Source organism: Trachemys scripta, chromosome 13 (genome assembly GCF_013100865.1).
Source record: "Trachemys scripta elegans isolate TJP31775 chromosome 13, CAS_Tse_1.0, whole genome shotgun sequence".
In the NCBI taxonomy this organism is placed as follows: Eukaryota; Metazoa; Chordata; order Testudines; family Emydidae; genus Trachemys; species Trachemys scripta.
This window is the reverse complement of record NC_048310.1, coordinates 1,692,591-1,716,464: the sequence shown is the minus strand read 5'-3', so window position 1 is coordinate 1,716,464 and position 23,874 is coordinate 1,692,591. Positions and strand designations below refer to the sequence as shown.

Here is a 23,874-nt window from a genome sequence, read left to right as displayed (position 1 = left end):
AAAACCCTCTGGCCTCTTGAGTGCTGCAGGCATGCATGCTCCTGACCTCTCTAAAAGGAGAAAGGACCAAGGAACTCCCTTAAAGCAGTCTCTCAGTAGTGCTTTCACCGTTGCTGTAAACAGTGTGACAGCACTTGGTGTGGCAGTGTAGCTGTATCTGCTAAATGCTTGGTGAAATCATCTTTCTGAAAGTCTTTTCCCTTTTCTTCAGACATTCCAGCTGCAGCTTCTGTCTCCCAGCAGCAGCAGCATCCCAGCATTTAACACGGGGACCATCACACAGGTCATCAAAGTTCTGAACCCACAGAAGGTGAGCAATCCACTGGTAGAAGGAATTCCTGAACCTGGTTCTCATGGCTGTTTGGGAGATGGGGTTTAGTGCTGCTTGTTTTCGAGCAGAGTTTTCAGGCTTGCTCCTGGGGAATGATCGCTGGTGGTGTGACAGTGTGGTTATGATTGCAGTATTGATGTAGCCATGTTTTCAGGATATTAGAGAGACAAGATATTACTTCACCCACCTTAGCAATGTAGTGTAGTTATAGCCAGAAAAGGACTATGGAAAAACAGACCTTTTCCCTGGGTGAATGCAATGACTTATCATAAGAACAGCAATACTGGGTCAGGTCGAAGGTCCATCTAGTCCAGTATCCTGTCTTCTATTAGTGGCCAGTGTCAACTGCTTCAGAGGGAGTGAACAGAACAGGGCAATTATTGAGTAGTGCATCCCGTGTCCTCCAGTGCCATCTGGCAGTTGGAGGTTTAGGGACACCTAGAGCCTGTGGCTGCATACTTGTCCACCTTGGCTAATAGCCATTGATGGATCTATCCTCCGTGAACTTTTCTAATTATTTTTTGAGCCCAGTTATATTTTTGGCCTTCACAACATAGCTGGTAACAAGTTCCATAAGTTGACTGTGCCTTGTGTGAAGAAGTACCTCCTTATGTTTGTTTTAAACCTGCTACCTATTAATTTCATGGGATGACCCCTGGTTGTTATGTTATGAGAAGGAGTAAATAACACTTCCTTATTCATTTTCTCCACACCAGTCATGATTTTAGAGACCTCTATTATATCCCCCTTCAGTCATCTTATTTATTTATTTATTTATTTTATGAATAGTCCAGTCTTTTCTTCTCTCCTCATATGGAAGCTGTTCCATACCCCTAATAATTTTTGTTGCCCTTCTCTGCACCTTTTCCAATTGTAATATCTTTTTTGAGATGGGATGGCCAAAACTGCACTCAGTATTCAAGGTGTGGGTGCACCATGGATTTATATAGTGGCAGTATGAGATTTTCTGTCTTATCAGTCCCTTTCCTAATGGTTCCTAACATTCTGTTAGCTTCTTTGATTGCCGCTGCACATTGACCGGATGTTTTCAGAGTCATACATGATGACTCCTCCAAGATTTCTTCCTTGAGTGGTAACAGCTAATTTAGATCCCATCATTTTGGATGTATAGTTGGGATTAGTTTTTCCAATGTGCATTACTTTGCATTTATCAACATTGAATTTCATCTGCCATTTTGTCACCCAGTTCAGTGAGATCCCTTGTCATTCCTCACAGTCAGCTTTGGACTTAATTATCTTTTGACCTTACCTCACTGCACTCCTGTTGGCCCCATGGAGCCAGTTCAGCCTTTGGCAAAAGGTCCTGAGGCCTCTTCTGTTTTAGGCATCACCCACAGAATGTTAAACAAGTTCTGAGTGCAGAATCTTTCTTGAGGTGGCTTACAAAGGAAATGGATATTGCATTTGTACACTGGCTCTCTGTGATGCATAAAGGCAGCCTGAAAGGATGGTGCCTTTTTAACCTTAGGAATGCCAAACCTGGTCTTTCCTGCTGGAGCATTTCCTAGCGTCTCAGATGTATATTGAAAACTTACTTGATCCTTAATTTTGAGCAAAGGCAGGCTTTCACTGGAGTGTTCATAGTGCTTGGAGTTTAATGTGTATTATAAAGAATGAAATTAAGCAGTTTTAAACATTTTGACTAAAAATCCCTTCCTCTCAACTGCTGTGACTTTGTCTCCTGGGATGTCATAATTCTCTCAGTTTTACAGTCATCACAGAGGCTTCCAGGGTTGAAAAGACCTGAATTTCTAATGGAGAAAACAAAAGATACTTTCTTTAAAAAGTTGAGGCCAACTATGTTCATCATAAAGCAATAGAAACAGGGTCAAGACCAATATTTTCCATTTGCAGGATACCTTTAATGCTTGCCTGTCTCCCAGGTTGGCACGGGTTAATTAATGTTTGTCCTGCAATCAGAGTATGTAAAGTGTTCGTATTAGGGAGTTAAAACAACAAGCTTATGCCCAAATAAATTTGTTAGTCTCTAAGGATTCCTCGTTGTTTTTACTAATACAGATTAACACAGCTACCCCTCTGAAACCTATTATGGAGTTGATGCACAAGGTGGAAAGATTTTCAGATCCCAGGTGCCATTTGCAAAGCTGTCAGTTAAAAGTAGTATCTTTTTACTTGTAAATGATGCCGATCTGATCATTCCCAATAGTAACTAGGTTCCAAGTTAATTCTGCGGCACAGAAGGGAGCCCGTCTGACGTGGAATCAGAGTATGTGACTCCATGGTGCTAGCTTTAGAGTCCCTTTTTTGAAAGAGCCTATAATCGTTTTATATACACTTGGACTGAAGTTAAGATGGAAATAGGAGCCAGACTGGTTGAAAGTCTCTGGGTAAAGATAAAAGGGTAAAAACCAAGGGTGATGTCATTGTAAAGTCTATTACAGACCACCTAGCCAGGAAGAAGAGGTGGATGAGGCTTTTTTTAAACAACTAACAATCATCCAAAGCACAGCACTTGGTGCTAATGGAGGGCATCATAGAACTGGAAGGGACCTCGAGAGGTCATCTAGTCCAGTCCCCTGCACTCAAGGCAGGACTAAGTATCTAGACCATCCCTGACAGGTGTTTGTCCAATCTGCTCTTAAAAATCCCCAATGATGGAGATTGTACAACCTCCGTAGGCAATTTATTCCAGTGCTTAACCACTCTGACAGTTAGGAAGTTTTTCCTGACATCCAACCTGAACCTGCCTTGCTGCAATTTAACCCGTTTGCTTCTTGTCCTACCCTCAGAGGTTAAGAAGGACAATTTTTCTCCATCCTCCTTGTAACAACCTTTTATGTACTTGAAAACTGTTATCATGTCCCCTCTCTGTCTTCTCTTCTCCAGACTAAACAAACCCAATTTTTTCAATCTTCCCTCATAGGTCATGTTTTCTAGATCTTTAATCATTTTTGTTGCTCTTCTCTGGACTTTCTCCAATTTGTCCACATCCTTCCTGAAATGTGGTGCCCAGAACTGGACACAATACTCCAGTTGAGGCCTAATCAGCGTGGAGTAGAGAGGAGAAATTAGTTCTCATGTCTTGCTTACAACACTCCTGCTAATACATCCCAGAATGTTTGCTTTTTTTGCAACACCGTTACACTGTTGACTCATATTTAGCTTGTGATTCACTATGATCCCCAGGAAGGAGTACTATGGAAAGGGATTTGAGGGCATACTAAATCACAAGCTAAATCTGAGTCAACAGTCCACGCTGATCAGGCCTCATCTTGAGTATTATCCCCTATTCTGGGCACCACATTTCAGGAAAGTCCAGAGAATAGCAGCAAAAATGAGTAAAGGAAGAGAAGACTGAGGGGGGACATAATTTTCCAGAATTTAAAAATTTTGTTTACAAGGAGGAGGGAGAAACATTCTTCTCCTTAACCTCTGAGGACAATGCCAGAAGCAGTGGGCTTAAATTGCAGCATGGGTGGTTTAGGTTCCTGTCAAGATGGTTAAGCACTGGAATAAATTGCTCAGGGAGGTTGTGGAATCTCTGTCATTGGAGATTTTTAAGAGCAACTGAGGCAAACAAAATGGTCTATAATGCCTAGTCTTGCCTTGAGTGCAGGGGATTAAATGACCTTTTGAGGTCCCTTCCAGTCCTACAATTCTATGATTTTAAAGTTTCCTTCTAAGCTCTTGTGTTTGGGGTTTTGTGAGTTGTATCTATGTAGATGCTGAGTGCCACAATGTATCTGTTCCACATACCATCTAGGAACAGAAATGTGTGTGGGAGGGGATGTGTTTTCTTAAAATTTCAGTTTGTGGAGGCCACTTCTAGATGCTAAGGCTTTGTCTACATTTTAAAATGCTACAGTGGCACAGCTTCACCTGCTGTAGTGCTTCAGCGTAGACACTACAATGACGGGAGGCATCTCCCCGAGAGGCAACAGAATTTTTCTGTTGATCTAGTGCTGTCTACACCATGGTTCAGTCAGCATAGCTACGTCTTACAGGGGTGTGGATTTTTCACACCCCTGAGAGAGACAGTTATGCTGATGTAACTGTTCAGTTTTGACCAACCCTGTGTAGCAAAATAGTGTTTGGCTGTTCCATGCTTTTGACCAAAATCTCTCTGAAACTGACCCTGCATCATTTCCATCACTGGCACTAGCCTTCATGTCTGGCGCATCTGCCACCTCATGCTCAGTTCTCCTCTGTAAATACTGCTTTGCAGGGAGTTGGTCCAGGACAGAGACTAATTGTTTTGGGTGTGTTGAGGAAAGGGCATCAGCATTGACGGTGAAAATGGCACATTGTCCAGAAGCCATTTCCACTGGTTTGTTTCCTTATAAGCACTCAAAGCCTGGTAACTACTCTGTAGCCTGGCATGGGCCACCTTTGCTGCTGGTTAAAGCTGACCATCGGAGGCCTGCGGAATGGACTTTCTGAGATGGTGGAAGGCTTGGATGAAATTGCCTGTTCTTCTTTGGTTTCTTTTGGTGCATAGTTAATGTGTAAGGCCATTCGCTTCCCATAGAGTCCCACTTTTCTTTTAGCAAAATGGCAAGCTTGTCAGAGCAACATTAAATGTCAGGAACATGTAGTTTACTGGCCAGTATCAGCCAAACAGTACCCTGTACTGGTGATGCCCAACCGCTTTGGGCTAAGGCTGGCTATATTATTTCAAAGAGGCTAAAAGCCACGCTCAGTATTTTAGGCCAGATTCTTTGTCCTGTTGTGCTCCCTTGCGCTGCTCAGCTCTCACAAGACAATGGAGTCCACACATGTTCCTTGCTGCGGAATCCCCGGAGGGTGGAGAACCAGAGCATCAGCTCCTTGTGTGTCTGCCTTGCAGCCCCTGGCCCAGGAGGTGCATTGGGGACAGGAATTGATTGGAGCATACTGGGCTCTGACTGTTAATTAGATGGCATATGGTGCCTTGGCCAGCTGGTGCAACTTAAAACAGCTTCTGCTCTGCTATAATGTATCCCAGGGCTGGGACACAGAATTAGGGAGTGGTAACTGGTTCTTGGCTATGCTGGGGTGTGGGAAGCGGTGTCCTATCTTGGGGCTCACCCCAGAGCTCAGGGACAGCCAGTTGAGCTCCTATTCTATTCTCCCTGGGGCTCCCACAGCCTAGCAGGGAAGCGTCTCTTCCCTCCAATACAGTGGGCAGCCTGCAAGGGAGCTGCTGAGCATCTTCAGCAGGGAAGGGCCAGCTCTCAGCTGTTCCAAGGGCTGCAGGGTAGGTGGTGGGTCTGACTCAGACACGTCACAGGACGTGCTCACAGGCACATTCAGTTCACAAACAAATATAAACCTTCTTCTTAACAGAGTTGCCCTTTGGAGCCACAGTTTAGAGTGTGGAGAGAGACCAATTGGGAACCACTTCTCTGCGGTGCTTGCGGAGGTTCAGTACAGGCCTGGAGAAAGAAACACAATTCCCCTTTGCCATGGGCTTCAGTAGCACTGTATTCTCTACGGCTTAGGGGGATGGGGATGTCCCCTTTCTCATGGGTCGTGAGGCTGTTTCCTCTTCAGCCCTGTCACGTGAGGTTATGCATTTGAATCAGGCTGGGGTCCTGTGGAATAAATAGCATGTGCTCATGCAATTAAAGACGGTATCGTAACACATAAGGACAAGGGAGTAAGTAGAATTACAGTTGCCAAGGCAGCCTTAATTCTGGCACTTCCTGACTTTTGAGTGCTTGGCTGTGCAACCTGAATGTCCTTTTAATATAACTCATTGGCAATAGTCTATTATAGATCTATACAGCATGTCCTCTTGGACAAGGTACCTCAGGGTATTGCTGGTGGGCTCCAAACCTTTCACCTGTGGGTCACCAAGCTGAACCCTGCCCAGCTTGGTAGGGATAAAGAATTATTTCCATCTCTCAGATGTCTGGTCCCATAGAAGACTAATTTAGTTTCAGTTCCAGCCCTCACCTCACAAATCACTAGGCTTTGCATTAGTTGGCGACAAGCTAGGAACTGCATGGGGAATGGAGATTGAATGCTGCCCCCTCACAGAGCAGTGTCTGTTTACCTATAGGGCAGCAGCACTGCCAGGCTCCCAAACAGCTTCATTCCTCAGGGTATCCAGCTGATGCCTTTTTCCAGTTCTAAAGTCGAAGTTTATGGTTGTATGGAAATTGGATAATTAAATGTACATAGTGTCGTATGGAGCACCGTCAGGCACCTGAGACAGAGCCTGCCCTGCAGACTGTGCAATACGCAGCGGAGGAGATGCAAGGACTTAGACAGGGGACTTGTCCCGCAGAGCCTGCGAGCCCAAGTGCTGGCCAACAGCCGCCAGTACCTGGGGTGGGCCATCTGCCTTGACGTGCACAGTGGAGGAGAAGGATGGGGGGCAGGGCAGACTGAGCCCTATGCGGGTGCACAGGTTGGAAAACGAGCTATGCACTAAGGCTTCTACAGGGTTCCAGGAGAGGGACTTGAAGATTAGAAAGCACTTGCCTGTTGTCGATCAGCATTGGCTTTAAGTGAGTATCATCCTACCAGATTAACTGCCTGTTGAGATACATCCTAGCTGCCCGTGTGACACAAGTGTCCCCACAGAATGGGATAATGCTAGTGATGTATCCCTACTTCCTCCAGAGGTGACTGATCAGGTTCCATGGGGTGAGAGAGCTGGTGGGAGGGTTTGTGAGTTTGGGGTTTACTGAAGACCCTGATCTTGTTTTTTCCTCTCCTCTTATAGCAACAACTACGTATGCGGATCAAGTTGACCTATAATCACAAGGGCTCAGCAATGCAGGATCTAGCAGAAGTCAACAACTTCCCCCCTCAGTCCTGGCAGTGAGGCTCTGGCATCATTCTTACTCACCCCACCCAATCAAAGGAACTCTGGGAAGAAGGTTGATCCCTGGCAATCCCCCAAACTGCACCATGGACCTGGGGAACGATGAGACCTGCTGATGAGGAGGAATCTTCCGGAAGTGATTGCTGATTTTGAAGCATATCTGTTGAGACTAATTTCCTCCCCTCCACTGATGAGGCTTGCTGTTTGTGGAGTCTGCTCTGCACTCCCCCATGCATTCACAGCCGGCAGCAACATTCCCCTCCCCCGCCCCCCAAGAAATATGCAGCTCGTTTGGAAGAGAGACCTGGAATTGCTTGCAAGGAAACACTTTTTTCTGTCCTACCCCCTCCTGCCCCCGTGCAGCAAGTGAGCAGCTGTCCCTTCCTTCTGCTGCCTTCTTTCCGTGGGGTGGGTAAGGTGGGTTTTGAGTCATTACTAGCTGGGTTACCATCTTCAGGCACTTTCATCTGGTGTTTGGGGGAAAAGCTTCTCCAGGACCATTAGGGAGCCCTGCCTTTTTTCTTTCGGTTTCCCCAATGTGTGAAGAGGCTGTAGGCTCCTAGTGGCCTATTCTGTGCATTGCTGTATACACGCAGACACCTTAGTGATACGATATCAACAGCAGGTCAGGGACAGAGCGCGGGAAAAGTGATGCTGATGAGATCTGATCCAGTTGATTTGGTGCTATTTGAACGTGAAGCGCTGACACTTCCATTTCCTTAACTTTCTGTCATTGGTTGCAGCCATGCAGACTCACAATGGCTCTTCTGTAGCTATCTCGAAAGCATCACAATCGATCAGAGACCTAGAGCTCCAACCTACCCCATGCCCAAAATTTCAAAACTCTCTTATTGCCCAGTCCCTTGACTGTTGGCTGTGGTAGGTGGGTAGAAAGGCAACGTTCCACTCTTTTTGATAATAGGCGCCATTGCCTGCTGGGAGGCTCAGCATAGACTACACTGCAAAATCACTTTTCCCTGTTACTCTAGACCCTTCCCCCCCTTTCATTTCCTAAGCCTGTCATAGACCCCTGGATTCCATCCAAGTTCATTCTTCTGACTGGGATGTTTATATTGTATCTGTAACACTGGCACTGAAATAAAGACCATGCAGTTTAAAGAGACCTTTCCCACTTTGTACTTAATGATGGTGTAACAAAACCCTGTTGCTCCTTGCTCCCCTTTCAGTGAAGTCCATGTCAATCCGATGTGGCACCCACATTTATTCTCAAATTGAAAGTAACTAAGCAAGCTGTTCTTTGGAGGCCAGTTTCTTGAGCATATGGGTCCAAAGACCTGAGGTCTAGTGCTCTTCAGAGCTATGTCAGTGATTTCCAGAGAAGAACTATGTATTGCTGCACTGCGTGTTTTTTAGTATGCAGTGTCAGCCAGGTAGTGGCGTCATGAACCTCTGTGGAGAAGTGAAGAATGGGAGCCAAGGCCCATAGCGAGAGAGAGGGCAGCTATGTATGGTGTTGAGCACCCTCCAGGACTGGGGAAAGGGAGGGGGGGCACACCTTGGATTTTCATCCCTTGAGCATATTGGCATGTTGAGTAGAGTCTTTTCTCCAACCCTGATGCTTTCTCAAAGGAAACTGGTAGCAAATCTGCTTTATTTCTCCCTTAGAGCCCTCTAGATGATGACCCGTCAGTGGTCCTGAGACCTGTACCCTTCAGGTGGTTACAAAGGACTGACACCAGGTGCTGGTCTTCACTGGAAACGTTTCCATCTGTCAATGTAACTGATTTGGATGCAGGACCTGATGTTTGCTAACTGTTGATGGGTGGTCAGAGCAGGTTATAGCCTTGGGTTCTGTGAGACTGCATGCAAGTGTGGGGCGCTGGTTATTTAGAGAAAGTAGGGAGAGCTGCTCTGCCTTTGCCTTTGAAAAGTGGTCATTAAAGATTTATGTTCAGATTGCTTTTTTAAATGGTGTTAAATAATACTGTCAAATTGGCACAAGGCTTAGCAATGTGATTGATGGGTAGGTCCCTGGAGCAGTACTAGTTTATCTCTTACTCATGGAGGCCATCTCTTTGCCTTCCAACATTTGGAGGGGATCAGCTAAGGCCTTTTTGATTAGAATAGAAGCTCTCTAGCATTCTGCTGGCATTGGCATCTGCTTGAGATTATAGGAAGAATAAACTAAACCACACAGTGTCTCCCTTGAGAACAGAACTGATCCTGGGTTGTAGCATTTACAAGAGCAGTGTCTTGGCCTAATGATCGAGGATGAGGTGTCTGCTTCAGACAGAAGTGTGAGGATATAGGCAGCCCCGTACTATTTAACAGCTGTATAAGGGTCCATTCTTGGAAGTGCTGAGCGTTACTTCCCATTCACTTCAGCCACAAGTGAGGGGGATGATGAGCATCTCTCTGGTTCAGAAACGCGTTCAGATATCAGGCTAAGTCTGTGCCTTCGTTCCCATGAACTTTCCCATTCACCTCCGTGAAGGCCGCACCTGCACAAAGTCGCTCGTTACTGTGAAGACTGCTGCACTTCAATAGTTCCTTTTTCACAGGAAGAGCAGTGATGCTGGAGCATTGTGAGGACAGAGCTAATGCTGCGGAAGCAATGGTCACTCTGGCCCGTTGACTGCTGTACAGCCGGAAGCCGAATACCTCATTGCTTCAGGTGCTGTTACTTCCTCTCTTCTGGAGCAGCAGGTGTTCTGCTAGTAGCTTTCCAAATGGAAAGCTTGTAGGGATAAATTCCTCCTGTGTGCTTGGCTCCACTTCAGCCTCATTCCATAGAAGAGATGTTTGTATATGTATGGAGCTCTCTGCACTTGACACAAAGTTTTGGTGCAGTTGTCCTGAGTCTCCTGACTAAGTTCAGGAGAATGCATGTGGCAGGCTGAGTGGTGTGGATTGTACTATTTCAGTTTGAGGCCATCCCTTGGCTGTGAGATAATCCTTATGAAGAGGCTAAGCATTTCCATGGTCCTTGGAGGTCTCTGCCTTCCTCTTGCTAGGGATAATGGTCCTAATACCATACCAGAGTGAGAGAAAGTTTCATACCCCCCACGCACACCTAGTGATCAATCCCTTTGTCTGCTACTTGACCCTGGGCAGGTCTCTTAAACCCCTGTCCTGTTTCCTTTTTTGTAACTTGGGTGTAATAATGCTTGCCCACCTCTGTAAAGTGCTTTGAGCACTGTTTACGTTCACACCAATGGAATGGGACAGTTGTACACGTCTGGCTGACTGCCACATCTGATGACATCCTTCCCATTTTAATGCAGGGGGACAGTGCTGAGAGCAGGATACAGACTTAAAGTTAACCTTTCTAACACTCTGCATAGAGAGTTTGGGGCTGGGAGAAGGGGGTGAATGTCTTTTTACCCCCCCCCCTTCTAGTGAAGATATTAATATCTTTGAGCTATGAGACAGCAGAAGGAATAGGAGCTGTATCAGGCTGAAGGCAGAAGAGATGAGGAGGAGGCAAGTAAAAGTCCTGAGATTTGATTTTGTGCAGCTTCTTGGGGGAACGGCACATGGAATTGATGTGAACACTCTTTCAAGCAATAGCAGTGAGTAGCTGCTGCCTACACAGATCCTTGGATATTTAACCCAGAAGATGCTGAAACATCTGGGTCAAGCATTTCATTCCTTTTCCTAGGACTGGTTCTGGAGCAGCAAGGATGGCTTTTTTAGACCTCCTGGTGTGCTTTCCATGTGTTCATTTTCTGCTTGGGGGCTGTGAGGGAAGGAGCCACTGGATGCTTCCCTCTGTGAACTCACTTTATTCCTGTAGTCTTTTTTTCTTTCCTGAAGTTGTAAGTTACATTTTACATGGAATCCCATCCCATCTCCTTGACTGTATTTAAAAAAAAAAAAAAAAAAAAGCCCATTCTGAGAGGGGAGCCTGATGACGTTCTAACTATTGCAGATTTTTGAGATGTGAAAAAAATTTAATTAAATGCTAAGTCTTAGAGGTGAGTGAGGAGCATAACAGATGTAAACATTTACATGGGATGCATTAGAATTCTGCTGTGTGTATTGTCTTTCAGTTGAAACAAATTATGAAGTGACTAATAATAAAGTCAATACTCAGTGATTTAAAACTGTGCCTTGTTCCTTTTTTCAAGTGTAGTGGGAGAGAACTGGGTTTTTAACCACATGACTACCTATAAATATAAATTAATGGAGATATCCTATCTCCTAGAACTGGAAAGGACCTTGAAAGGTCATCAAGTCCAGCCCCCTGCCTTCACTAGCAGGACCAAGTACTGATTTTGCCCCAGATCCCTAAGTGGCCCCCTCAAGGATTGAACTCACAACCCTGGGTTTAGCAGGCCAATGCTCAAACCACTGAGCTATCCCTCTCTACCTGGCTAATCACTAGTGGGCATGAGAAGGCCAGGCACCTGGAATAGCCTGAGCAGTGATCACTGGAAATGCCAGAGCTTGCAGATTCTGCCAGTGTGTTTGCTTAACAGAATGAGGACAGGTGTGTATTATTAAACCTATAAATGTTATATAAATTTCTCACTAAGAGAAGGCTGCCCAACCACAAATTCATAAACAAGCTTAGGAACTGTACCCCTTCAGTGCTATAGAAATACTGCTGTTGCTACTGAGTGCTGCAGAGGTGAAACAGGAATCTTGGCCATATGGTATGGCTTGTCTTAGTCTCTCCATAATAGCAATATGTAAGGAATTACTCCTGCAATCCATTCTTGGAGTCTGTTGTAGTTCAGTCTGGGCTTTGTGATATTTGGTCCTCTTTTTTTATTATTGATATCTCTAGGCGTGAAGAAGACTCCAGTCCAATTATCATTGGAGGGAAGCAATGCGAATGCCATCTGTGCACTCTCTGCTGACTTTATCCCTGTGATGTATGAGACTAGGCTTGTTTTCATCTATGAAGTAACCCAGTGATTATGTTTTTCTCTGCAGAGGTCCAGACCCAATATACCACGATTGTGTCCCTACAATAATCTGATTGTAGAAATCCCGTCCAATATAACAACAGTGTTGAACTATGATCCAGTAGTTTTCCTTCACATTTGTCCCATTTTGGGTGGAAATTGGTTTCTGGAAGTTGATGATGCTGGTTGCCCTAACTTTCCGACAGGAGAACCCAGTGGAGAAACAGCTTATGTTTGAAAAAGTTTTCAGCCCCTGCATTTAGATTGCATGTGTCAATGAGGGAATGGGGCAAACAGCCTTTTCGCACATTGGTCTGTAGGTGTCCTCCTTTTTGTGAACTACTTGGCACTCGCAGGAAAATTCAGGCCAATAGCTCAACATTGTGCTTCCTGTTGGCAGTGGGACAGCACCTTGCAATTTGTTTCCAAACCAAAGTAGCACAGTCAGGAGAGCTGCCCAGATTAAAGCTTTGTTTAGATGCTCTCCTGGGGGGACAGATCACAGTAAAACCACCCATTAGGGATGGTTCTAGAAAGGGACAAAGATGTGTTTGGAGAGCCAATTCCTTTTTTCCCACCCCTCTGAATCAGGGCAATAGTAACTTCATTCTCCCTCTCTGATGGAGTCTAGCCTTGGCAACTCCATACATTTCCTCAGCATGCATAATGTATAACCTGAAAATGGAGTGCACAGTGAAAGCCTGGCCTAAAGAGCAGGACAAGAAGAGAATGCATGTCTCAGTAATGGCAGCACACAGGAAAGGGATGAAGCGTTTGGCACTGTAAGAGTTCTTGAAGTGTTGAATAATTGCAAAAAGCACAACTGAAAGCTAACTCTGGGACAAGCCTATTTGGGAGCAGCAATGTATCAAGAGAGAACTAGGGAGAAGAATCTCCTGGCATGTGCCTAAAGTTGTCAGAATAGGCTACAGATCTATTGCTATTTCAGTTGGGGGTTGCCAGGCGGGATTCTTCGCACAAATATTATCAATTGGTTTTCCTATTTTAAATTTAGATAAGCTTGTTCTCCCCCTCTTCCCTGCAATAATCACTAAAAAGTTGTTATCCAAACTGGTTGGCCTGTTTGTGAAATAACTGTGCTTGGTGCTTTACAGTACAAGAAAGCTGTGCTTATCTGCACAAGCATTCACATCAACCCTGGTTTGACAGTAGTGGTAAAAACTGCTAGATGTGGACTGAACCTTCTACCATTGTTACTGTAACTCTCACTAACACAACTGAGCTGTAGTGAAGCTAGATCAACGGCGGGAGAACATGTGAAAATCCTCTGTGTAGATTCAGCCTCAGATAGGAACAGAGGCAATGGAATTCCTATCAGAGCAATCTGCCAGTGGCCAGTACCAGATGCTTGAGGCAAGTACAAGAAACCCTGTGGTGGAAAGCTACTAGCCTGTTTGGAGGGGATATTTCTTCCTAATCCTGTCAAATTAATGGGTGTCTCAAGCCCTTTTGATGTTTAAAATCAGCAAGTCTGGATAATTTGCATCCAGGCATTTTAAAGGAGCTAGCAGAGGATGTCTCTGGACCCTAAGGCACCACCTTCCAAGCAGCCTGGCCCAAGAGCTCTACAGCACAAATATGAGTAAACTGTATTGTGACATGGCAATCAGGGTTGCAGTGCCATTCAGGTTTGGCCTGGCCAAAAAGTGGTGAGGCCAAGGTCTGGGTGGAAACACCCCCTTTCCTCTTGCCAGCTCCAAAGCCTGTGATGAGTCTTGGAACATGGGAGAAGCTCCGGAGGACTGGAGGAAAGCTGAAGTTGTGCCAACATTTTAAAAAGGTAAATTGGGAGACCCAGGGTACTATAGACCTGTCAGCCTGACATTGACCAGAAAATAATGGAATGGCTGATACGGGACTTAATAAAGAATTAAAGGAAGGTGACATAAGTAATGCCAATCAGCATGGGTTCATGGAAAATAACTTTCTTTGTTCAGCTGATTATTCATAGATTCCAAGGCCAGAGGGGGGCCATTATGATAATCTAATCTGATCTTCTATATAAAACAAGCCATAGAACTTCCCCAAAATAATTAATACAGCAGATCTTCTAGAAAAACATCCAATCTTACTTTAAAAATTGCCAGTGATGGAGAATCCACCATGACCTTTGGTAAATTGTTCCCATGGTTAATTACCCTCACTGTTGATTGCCAGTCTAAATTTGTCTAGCTTCAACTCCAGACATTACACCTATATCTGCTAGACTAAAAAGCCCATTATTAAATATTTGTTCTCCAGGTAGATACTTGTAGTCAGTAATCAATTCATGCCTTAACCTTCTCTTGGTTAAGTCCTTGAGTCTATACTATAAAGCAGGTTTTCTAATCCTTTAATAATCTCATGGCTCTACTCTGAACCCTCTCCAACTGATCCATATCCTTTTTGAATTTGGGGACATCAGAACTAGACACAGCATTCCAGCAGCAGTTGCACTAGTGCCAAATGTAGAGGTAATATTATCTCTCTACTGCTACTTGAGATTGCCCTGTTTATGTATTCCAGGATCACATTAACCTTTCAGCCACAGCATCACGCCTCCCCAGTCCCAGAGCACTGGGTGGCGCATGGCCCCCCCAGAGCACTGGGCAGGTGGGTGGCACGTGGCCCCCACCCAGCCCCCCAGAGCACCAGGCAGTGTGTGCGCCCCCTCCCCCCGGAGGATTGGGTGGGTGGCTGGCATGCCCCCCCAGCCTCAGAGCACTGGGCGGCACGCAGGTCCCAGAGCACTGGGCGGGCAGCCCCCAAGTCCCGGAGTGGTGAGCAGCGTGTGGACCCCCCAGCCCTGGAGTGCTGGGTGGTGTGGCCCCAGTGCTGGGAGCACCCCCAGCACTGGGCAACCCCAGCTACCCCAAATCCCAGCAGGCTTCCCTTCCCAGAAGAGGAGCAGCCTGCCTGGGCTGGGGCCAACTAGCAGCAAGGGGAGCGCTCCGGACAGTGTGTGGGCAGGGCCATGTGAGGCTGTTTGGGTAGGCACAGCCTTCCCCTGCCTATTAGATATGCCGCCCATGCCCCCAAATTGTTTTCAGTCACTACTTTCCCCCATCCTGTAAGTATGGCCTGCATTCCTTGTTCCAAGACACACATTTATATGTAACCATATTAAAATGCATATTGGTTACTTGCACCCAGCTTACAAAGTGATGCAAATCACTCTCTTCTTCATTATTTACCACTCCTCTAATTTTTTGTCATCTGCAAACTTTATTGGTGATTATTTTATTTTCTTCCAGGTCATTTATATAAATGTTCAATAGCATAGGGCCAATAGTTCAGTGGTTTAGCATTGGCCTGCTAAACCCAGGGTTGTGAGTTCAATCCTTGAGGGGGCCATTTAGGGATCTGGGGTAAAAATGTCTGGGGATTAGCCCTGCTTTGAGCAGGGGATTGGACTAGATGACCGCCTGAGGTCCCTTCCAACCCTGATATTCTATGATTGAGTCTCTGTGGGGCCCCACTAGATACACACCTGCTCAGTGATGTTTACAATTAAATTTTGAGGCCCCTCATTTAGCCAGTGTTTAACCAATTTAATGTTTGCCGTGTTAACTTGATATCATTCTAGTTTTTAATCAAAATGTTGTGTTAGCAAGTCAAATGCCTTACAGAAGTCTATGTATATTTATCAACCAAACTTTTAATCTTCTTTAAAAAAAAAAAGATATCAAGTTAATTTTGACAAGATCTGTTTTCCATAAGCCCATGTTGATTGACATGAATTATATTAACCCCCTTTATTTATTTCTTAATTGAATCCTGTATCTTGCCTGGACTGATGTCAGACTGACAGGCCTCTAATTATCCTAGTAATCCTGTTCACCCTTTTTAAATATTGGCACAATATTCACTTGCTCCCAGTTCTCTGGAATTTCCTGGTGTTCTGAGACTTACTGAAGACCAACATCTATGTTTGACAGGTTTCAGAGTAGCAGCCGTGTTAGTCTGTATCCGCAAAAAAAACAGGAGTACTTGTGGCACCTTAGAGACTAACAAATTTATTAGAGCATAAGCTTTCGTGGACTACAGCCCACTTCTTCGGATGCATACAGAAGTGGGCTGTAGTCCATGAAAGCTTATGCTCTAATAAATTTGTTAGTCTCTAAGGTGCCACAAGTACTCCTGTTCTTCTTTTTATCTATGTTTGAGTAATCTATCCATTTAGCTCTTTTAAAACTCTTAGATGCAAATTATCTGAACCTGCAAATTTTAAAATGTTTAGCTTTAGTAGCTGCTGTTTAACATCTTCTTGAGATGCTAGTGGAATGGGAAGAGTGTTATAACATATAACGTCATCAGCTTTTTCCCAAATATAGAATGGAAATATTTATTGAAAACTTTTGCCTTATCTTCACTATTATTGATAACTTACCATTTTTTCTCAAGGTCCTGTCTTAGGTCTTATGTTTAATATATTTATTACTACTTCCCTATAGGGTGACCAGATGTCCCAGTGTTTTGGGTCTTTTTTCTTATATAGGCTCCTATTACCCCCCCCCACACACACACCTCCATCCTGATTTTTCACATTTGCTGTCTGGTCACCTTACTTCCCTATATCCCTTTATCTGGGGTCAGGTTGTCATGCAAGCATCCGCTATCCTTGTCTGTCCAGGGCAGCATTAAGGTCAATCTTCTTTGATGCAATCTTATGTACTGGGACAAAGATAGACTTGCACCAATCTTTCCCCATATGCCTTAACCATTCTGCTCATCCCGGTGCCTTACTGTTCTTCATTATTTGGACCGCATTTCTTACCTCTTCCTCCATTGTCATCTCAGGCACCACATCAGGATCACATGTTGACAACTCCATCAAAACGGGATTTGCCTCATTTAAGAGAGACTCAAAGTATGGTTTACATCTCTCCTTCACTTGTTCAGGTATTACTAGCAGTCTCACATGCTCATCATTCACAAATGTTGTTGCAATATTACCCTTCTCTTTGTGAATAATTTTTGCAATGATATAGATCTTTTTGACAGCCAGCTGTGGGTAGTTTACAAGTGCAGTGTACGGTTATCTAGGGCACTTGTTTTGGCCTTCTTAACTAATCACTTGACAGCTCGCTTTTGCTTCTTTGTATTCACTTTCATTTGCATTTGATGGGTTAATGACTTTTTTCTTTATATGTCATTTTCTTGTTTTGGATTGCTATCCGCACTTCTCTTGGTCCACCATCTGCCTCGTCTACAAATCTCTTATGCCACCACTATTCACATTCTTTTGAGGTGGTTCCACTTCTCTTCAGCCAATGCCAAATCTGTTTCTAGGTATACACCCTGTACTGCTTGCACAAACTTTTCTCCCCTTAATTTCCTGTATTTTAATCTTTCCTTTTGAGCTTAGTTCTCTCCTTGTCCAACACTCTATCTCAATCTTTGCCACAAGAGGCAATATATTTACTGATGATCTCAAAAGGTGGTAGTGAGCAGTGAAATTTGCAGGTGACAGTGTTGAGGTTATTCAGGAGCAATGAGGACTATGGGGAACATTAGAGAGACCTAAACAGGCTCGGGGAAAGACCAACATGATGGCAAATGAAGTTAAGTGCCAATGTAATGCACATTGGAAGGAAAAATTTAAATTAGTCATGCAATTTATAGGGTTCTAAATTAACAGTATCATCTCAGTATCATCTTAAAGAAGTATGGGCTGGATGAATGGACTATAAGGTGGATAGAAAGCTGGCTAGATCGTCGGGCTCAACGGGTAGTGATCAATGGCTCCATGTCTAGTTGGCAGCCGGTTTCAAGCGGAGTGCCCCAAGGGTCGGTCCTGGGGCCGGTTTTGTTTAATATCTTTAGTAATGATCTGGAGGATGGTGTGGACTGCACTCTCAGCAAGTTTGCAGATGACACTAAATTGGGAGGCGTGGTAGATACACTGAAGGGTAGGGATCGGATACAGAGGGACCTAGACAAATTAGAGGATTGGGCCAAAAAAAACCTGATGAGGTTCAACAAGGACAAGTGCAGAGTCCTGCACTTAGGACAGAAGAATCCCATGCATTGCTACAGAGGGTGGGGGCTGGTTAAGAAGCCCACCCTCCTTGCTAAATTAGTAGTGGAACAAAGCTTGTGCCCATGAAAAAAAAAGGTTCATTAAAAAAAGCAAAATTGGGCCCGGGCAAGCAACAGATAGAGAAACTGAAAAACAGGTTGAAAGCCCTAAGGGCATAGTGGCAGAAAAGAGTAAGTAAGTATAGGCATGGGAAATTCAAATGCTGGTACAATGCTTAAAATGGTAAAATCTAATTAATAGAGGTGTCATTTTGGAAAATAAACAGTAATTTAAAAAAAAAAAGACCCTGAAAAGTTAACTCTACAGAGGCTGAAGAAAATTAAGCAGTTAAACTTTGTAAAAATGTTAAAAAGTACCATGTTAAAAAAAAAACCGGAATTCTTGGTTACTTTGCAGCCATTCTGAAGAAAAAATGGGCTCTTTTCCAAATAAATGTCTGTAAATAATCCAGGTATTTAAAATCATTTGATTATGAACAATTTAGTCAAATTTGTTAAAAACATAAGGGGGTTCTATTGCAACTTAACTGACCCAAAATGTATAAAGAAAATATAATCTATGTACAGCTATGTAAAAACAGCAATGTAAAAAAAAAAAAAAAATGCACCACTTAATTAGCATGTGTGCAGCCCCAAGTACCAAACACACTGTGGCAAAAACTAAGCAGGTTTTGCCATGGTGGGAGCACTGTGCTAATTTGTTTCCAAGCTTCTATCTTTCAGGATCTAAACCAGAACATCAGAAGAGCTGGTACCAGCTGAAGAGTTATAAAATACCATGGTTATAGTGTTGTAACAAAGTCTGTGTTCTGTGTTGCATGTTCTGTGTCTGTCTCTAGTGGTGTCCTATGCTAGCATTGGGTCCAGAAAAAGAGGGAATACTACACTAGACAGGGCAAATGTCTTTTCCTCTCTCAACTTCCCCCCATGTCCATCCAATTTTTCAATCACCACTTGTGTCCAAAAAAACTTTGGTCCCCAGTGCATCAGGTTTATTTTTTGTTAGGTTCTCTAGTAGTCATTTTTGTTGTTAATTTTTGTTATTAATACATTTGTATTGTTAGTTACATTTGCTTGTATTGTTAAGTCCACACTTTCCTCTATGCACTCTGGTTCTACTTCCCCAAGCCCTAGAGGGTAGTTCTTGGGCCCCCATAACCTGAAAAACCTTGGCCCATAATTGTAGGGCCCCATCTTTCAGGTCCCCAGAAACCTCTTAAAAACAACCGTTAAAAATAGAAAATTCTGCAACATTTTAGCAACTAAATGGTAGTTTAAATCCAAATCAGCTTAACCTTGCATGACAACTGTGATACTCCTACAAAATCTTATTTGTTGTGTATGCTTAAGAAGGTCCTGACCTCAGTGACTTTTATTGTTTGATGGCTATTGCGGCATCAAACTTGGGCCTCATCTTGTTTGTCAATGTACCCAATTATTGTAATGGTAATGGTTTTATTTTGTTCCCAATTATTATAATTATAATTGTTTGGTTTGTTTGCAACAGATCACTTGTGCCCTACAATAACAACAGCTGCTGTAATAATCATAAATAAAGGGGCACAGTGTTGTAGGAGCAGCCCACCTAGTCAGCAGTTTTAAATATAATTTCTCATCCCATCATTGTCCTATTAGTAATCCTAACTGTTATGTTGGTTCTGCCTTAAAACAATTACATAAAGTGTGACCCATTCAATACCCCTGGATTGAAGGGTCAAAAGGGGGACAATGTAAAACTGATAAATGAAATTGTTTTTAATTGTTCACTTTATTAATGTAACTTCATAAGTAAACTTTTATGAATGAAACTATATTCATTAATAAAACCGGTTACCCCAATAACTGGCTAATTAACAATTAAAATGCTTGTTAAGAACCATAGCTATTTGGTCAGCTGCCTTTGTAAGTTTCACTATCAATCCAATTCCTGCTTAAATCACTAAGGCTGGGTCTACACTACCCGCCTGAATCGGCGGGTAGAAATCGACCTCTCAGGGATCGATTTATTGCGTCCCGTCGGGACGTGACAATCGATCCCCGAATCGACGCTCTTACTCCACCAGCGGAGGTGGGAGTAAGCGCCGTCGACGGGAAGCTGCGGAGGTCGATTTTGCCGCTGTCCTCACAGCGGGCTACGTCATCTGCGATACGTCGAATTCAGCTACGCTATTCACATAGCTGAATTTGCGTATCTTAAATAGACTCCCCCCTGTAGTGTAGATGTAGCCTGAGACTTGCACTGTTTCAGTATTGTAACTTCTGTTCACCATTTATTACACTTGCCTACAGTGTAACTTCTGTTCACTGTTTGCCATCCATTATACTTGTCTATATTGTAACTTCTGTTCACTGTTTGTCATATTGTAATACAAACCCCATTTTAAAACGCTTACTCCATTTTGTAAGGGCTTGCTGCAACCTTCATTTTTGCAAACCCTGCTGTAATCTTATTAGTTTGAATCTGAAGAAGTGAGGTTCTTACCCACGAAAGCTTATGCTCCCAATACTTCTGTTAGTCTCAAAGGTGCCACAGGACCCTCTGTTGCTTTTTACAGATTCAGACTAACACGGCTACCCCTCTGATACTTATTAGTTTAGTTTAGATGTGTAAATGAGGTATGTATGAATAATGAAATCAACCTCCAGCCCCAGCCTGTCCTGATTAAATAAAGTTCAAACACCAATGGCTGAAAATGCAAACAAAAGCCCTAACAAAGTAAAAAAAAATCCACCCTAAAAAAAAAAAAGGTACAATAAAGGAAAATCAAAGCCCGGTCCAAGGCTAAAAGTCATGTCTGCAATTAACGGGTAATCAATCACCAAACCCAAAGGCAGCGTGACACAGCAAGACCTATAAACTCTAAATTCAAACTAAAGCCTACAAAAAAAAATGGGTGAGATGAAAAACTTTGGAGAAGGGTAACATTCTGCTGCCAACATGAAAGGGCATCGGTGCATGACCAACAGAGACCCAGCTCATCCTTGTGCCCGGCTTTCCTGGCCAGTTAGCCGCCACAAGCTACGAACCCAAGCTGCAAACTCAAGCAGAACTGGTAACTATGCAGCAGCTGCAAAACATCTGATAAATGTGTGTGTATGTGTATATAGGTATTAGGTATAATGTGTGTGTGTATAAAAATTAAGATATTAGTTATTGGTCATAAATCAAATTATCATAATAAATGTGGCATCTTTATCTTGTCCCCTTTAATAAGATCCTGCTAGTTTTTATTGGTATAACACCTTGTGGTTGGAAGGTCAAAACCCAGGTGTGTTTGATCTGTAAAGAGCAGGAGGGCTGTGTCAGTTCTCAAGTGCTGGGGAAGCTCTTCAGGCCCTCTGGTTGACTTTGAGAGAGATCTTGATTCTGGACACTTATTGACAAAATGGTTTTCTACCTGGCATTAGTGCTATTGAGGTCCCTGCTCTTCTGGAGATGATGAGGAGTTTGAAGGCTAGTGCCAGAAACTCTTCACTTCTGAGCTTTGCTGTCTTAGGCCTCTGCCGTTGCTCTCGGGTGGTGAGTTGTATGGGCCTGTGGTGCCCAGGCTCCAGCAAATTCAGAACCCAGGGGGGCCTGTCTCCACCAACGGTAGGGCTGGGTCTCTCCCCCGGCCCTGCCAGCTATCCCTGCGCGCCATCCCTGCCCTGGGCAGCAGGCGGCTGCTCCCTGCAGTTCCACGCTGCCCTCCTTCGCCGGCCACTGCTGGCTACAAGGGAGCGGCACTGGGGGCAGGTTGAGGTGGCTGCTGCGCCTGCGGAGGGAGGAGGGGAGAAGGTGCATGGCAGCTGTGGGCAGGGAGAGGGCTGCAGGGAGGCCTCCTGCTCCAGCACAGTCTGGCTGCTGCACCCCAAACTCCTCATCCCTGGTCCAGCCCCACACCCCTATCCTCTGTCCCAACCCAGAGCCAGCACCCAAACTCCCTCCCAGAGCCTTAGGTAGGTGTGGTATTTTTTTTTTTTTTTTTTTTTTTGGGGTGGCTTGGACCCGTTCTGTGTGCTACCAAAAATTATACAAAACTGCTGCCCCTGTTGGCTCTGGTTCCACAGTACTGGGGCTCTTCGACCCTCAGGGCCTGTGGAAACTGTTCCAGTCCTTGGGGCCTGGTGTACAGTCCATTTTCATCCCCCCATTACAGCGAGGGGAGCCTCCATGACCATGAGAGCTTTATTCCTAGAGGACTGGTTATCTAGCCAGAGCATGTTCTCCATCACCCCCAGCCTTGGAGAAATGGGCACCTTTTCCTAGTGCTACTAGCTCTGACCCTGGTGAGGCACCCCTCCAATGCTCTCCTCTGCTAGCCCCCCCACTCCTGTTTCCCCCAGCTAGGCATCCCCAATGCTCACCCTAGCTAGCCCCCCCTTCCCCCTGTCTAGCCTGCTCCCTCTTCTCCCCCGCCCTGGACTAGGCACCCCCCCATGCTCTCCCCTGCTAGCCCCCCTCCTTTTCCCCTCTGTCCACGCCCCCCTGGCTTGGCCCCCTCCCACGCCTCTTCCCCCCGCTCTGCCGCTGGGTGGGCACCCCAGTGCCCTGACCTGCCCCCCGCAGAAGCTGCAGTGGAGCTGAGGGGCCCGGGCCTGACCAACGGTCCCTGCTCCGGCAGGGGGCGGGGCGGGGCCCGTTATGCTAATGAGCCCGCGGGCGCGGCTGGGATCCCGCGGCGGCGAGCGCGAGCGCGAGGCGCGTGCTGTCCCTCCCGGCGCCGCTGCTGATGGGGGAGGCTGGGGCCGAGCCGGGGCCCGTGGAGGCGGCGGGAGCCGGCAGCGCCCGGGGAAGCCGGGCCGGGAGCCGCGGGGGCATCCGGGTGCTGAAGGTGAGGGGGCCGGGCGGGCCGCCCCCGCTTCCCGGGCGGCGCGCTGTGACCAGCCCCTCGGCGGGGCGCCCCGGGCCGGGCGTCTCTGGGGCACCAGCTCCCGACGTGCCGGGCCGGGAGATGCGGCGCAGGGCGGGGACCCCCGGGCGGGGGCCACGGACTCGCTTCGCAGCCCCGCTGCTGAGGGGCCGGAGCGGAGCGGAGCGGGGCGAGGGAGCGGGAGGGCCCGGGCCGATTCCCGGCCAGTGGGTGGAAGGAAGGAAGGAAGGAAGCGCTGCCCGCCAGTGGGGCAGTCCGGGAGAGAGGAGCCCTGGGGCCCCAAAGGGTCCTAGGCCCGGCATGGTCTGTGTCCGAGGACCTTACTCCATGGGGAGGGCAGGGCACTGGCAAGTTCCCTAAGGCATCATTCCCGCCACGCTCCCCAACTACATATCTGTATCTCGTCTCCTTTCCCGGGCCTGATCGTGGGCCAGCAGCCCTTCATCCATCTGCTGATCTCACATTGTGAGATATCCTGGGGGTGGTGGATGCGGCACCCGTGGAGATGTCTAACTGGTCCTCATCCATAGTGTCTGTGTCCTGAAGCAGTCTGTAAATGTTAGAAGAAGGGAATTTACCCTGTGGCAGTCCAGGGAGTAGAATTTGGGTTATGTGAATTTCTCCTCCAAGACCTCTTGAAGAGGTAACCCCAACAGACTTCTAATGAAGCCATATGTTGGTTACACTGGTTCCCTAATTATGCTGTGGTCAAAAGTTCATGGTGATTACCATAGTATGGATAGGACTTAACTATAACCATGACATTCACTTGCCCCAGTGAAAACCTCTCCCCTTCCCCCTGTGAATGACTACTTTTCTCTTACCCCCTCTCTTTAGTATCGTCTGGTTCTGTGTTTATTCAAATAGCATCACCGGTGAGCCTGGCACGTTAGCAAAAATAAAATGGTCCTTGCCACAAGAAGATTAGTCTGAGTTAGAGCACAGCAAGGGGTGGCAAATTGCAGGGTTGATGACAAC

At 45.6% G+C, this 23,874-nt stretch overlaps 2 protein-coding genes across 3 annotated transcripts in view; both read left to right on the top strand.

Annotated features, from left to right (window-relative positions):
- Positions 1–11,194, top strand: part of AP1G1 (adaptor related protein complex 1 subunit gamma 1) — a 72,173-nt gene extending 60,979 nt beyond the window's left edge. For both annotated transcript variants that reach the window (XM_034788373.1, XM_034788372.1), the window contains 2 exons: positions 212–310; positions 7,026–11,194. In XM_034788373.1, the coding sequence (XP_034644264.1) occupies positions 212–310; positions 7,026–7,127 (201 nt within the window). In that variant the 3' untranslated portion in view covers positions 7,128–11,194. The remainder of the gene's footprint in view (positions 1–211; positions 311–7,025) is intronic.
- Positions 11,195–22,743: 11,549 nt separating this feature from the next.
- The window catches only part of PHLPP2 (PH domain and leucine rich repeat protein phosphatase 2), a 122,038-nt gene continuing 120,907 nt past the window's right edge, over positions 22,744–23,874 (top strand). The window contains exon 1 of the mRNA XM_034788371.1: positions 22,744–22,857. Coding sequence (XP_034644262.1) covers positions 22,756–22,857 — 102 coding nt within the window. The 5' untranslated portion in view covers positions 22,744–22,755. The remainder of the gene's footprint in view (positions 22,858–23,874) is intronic.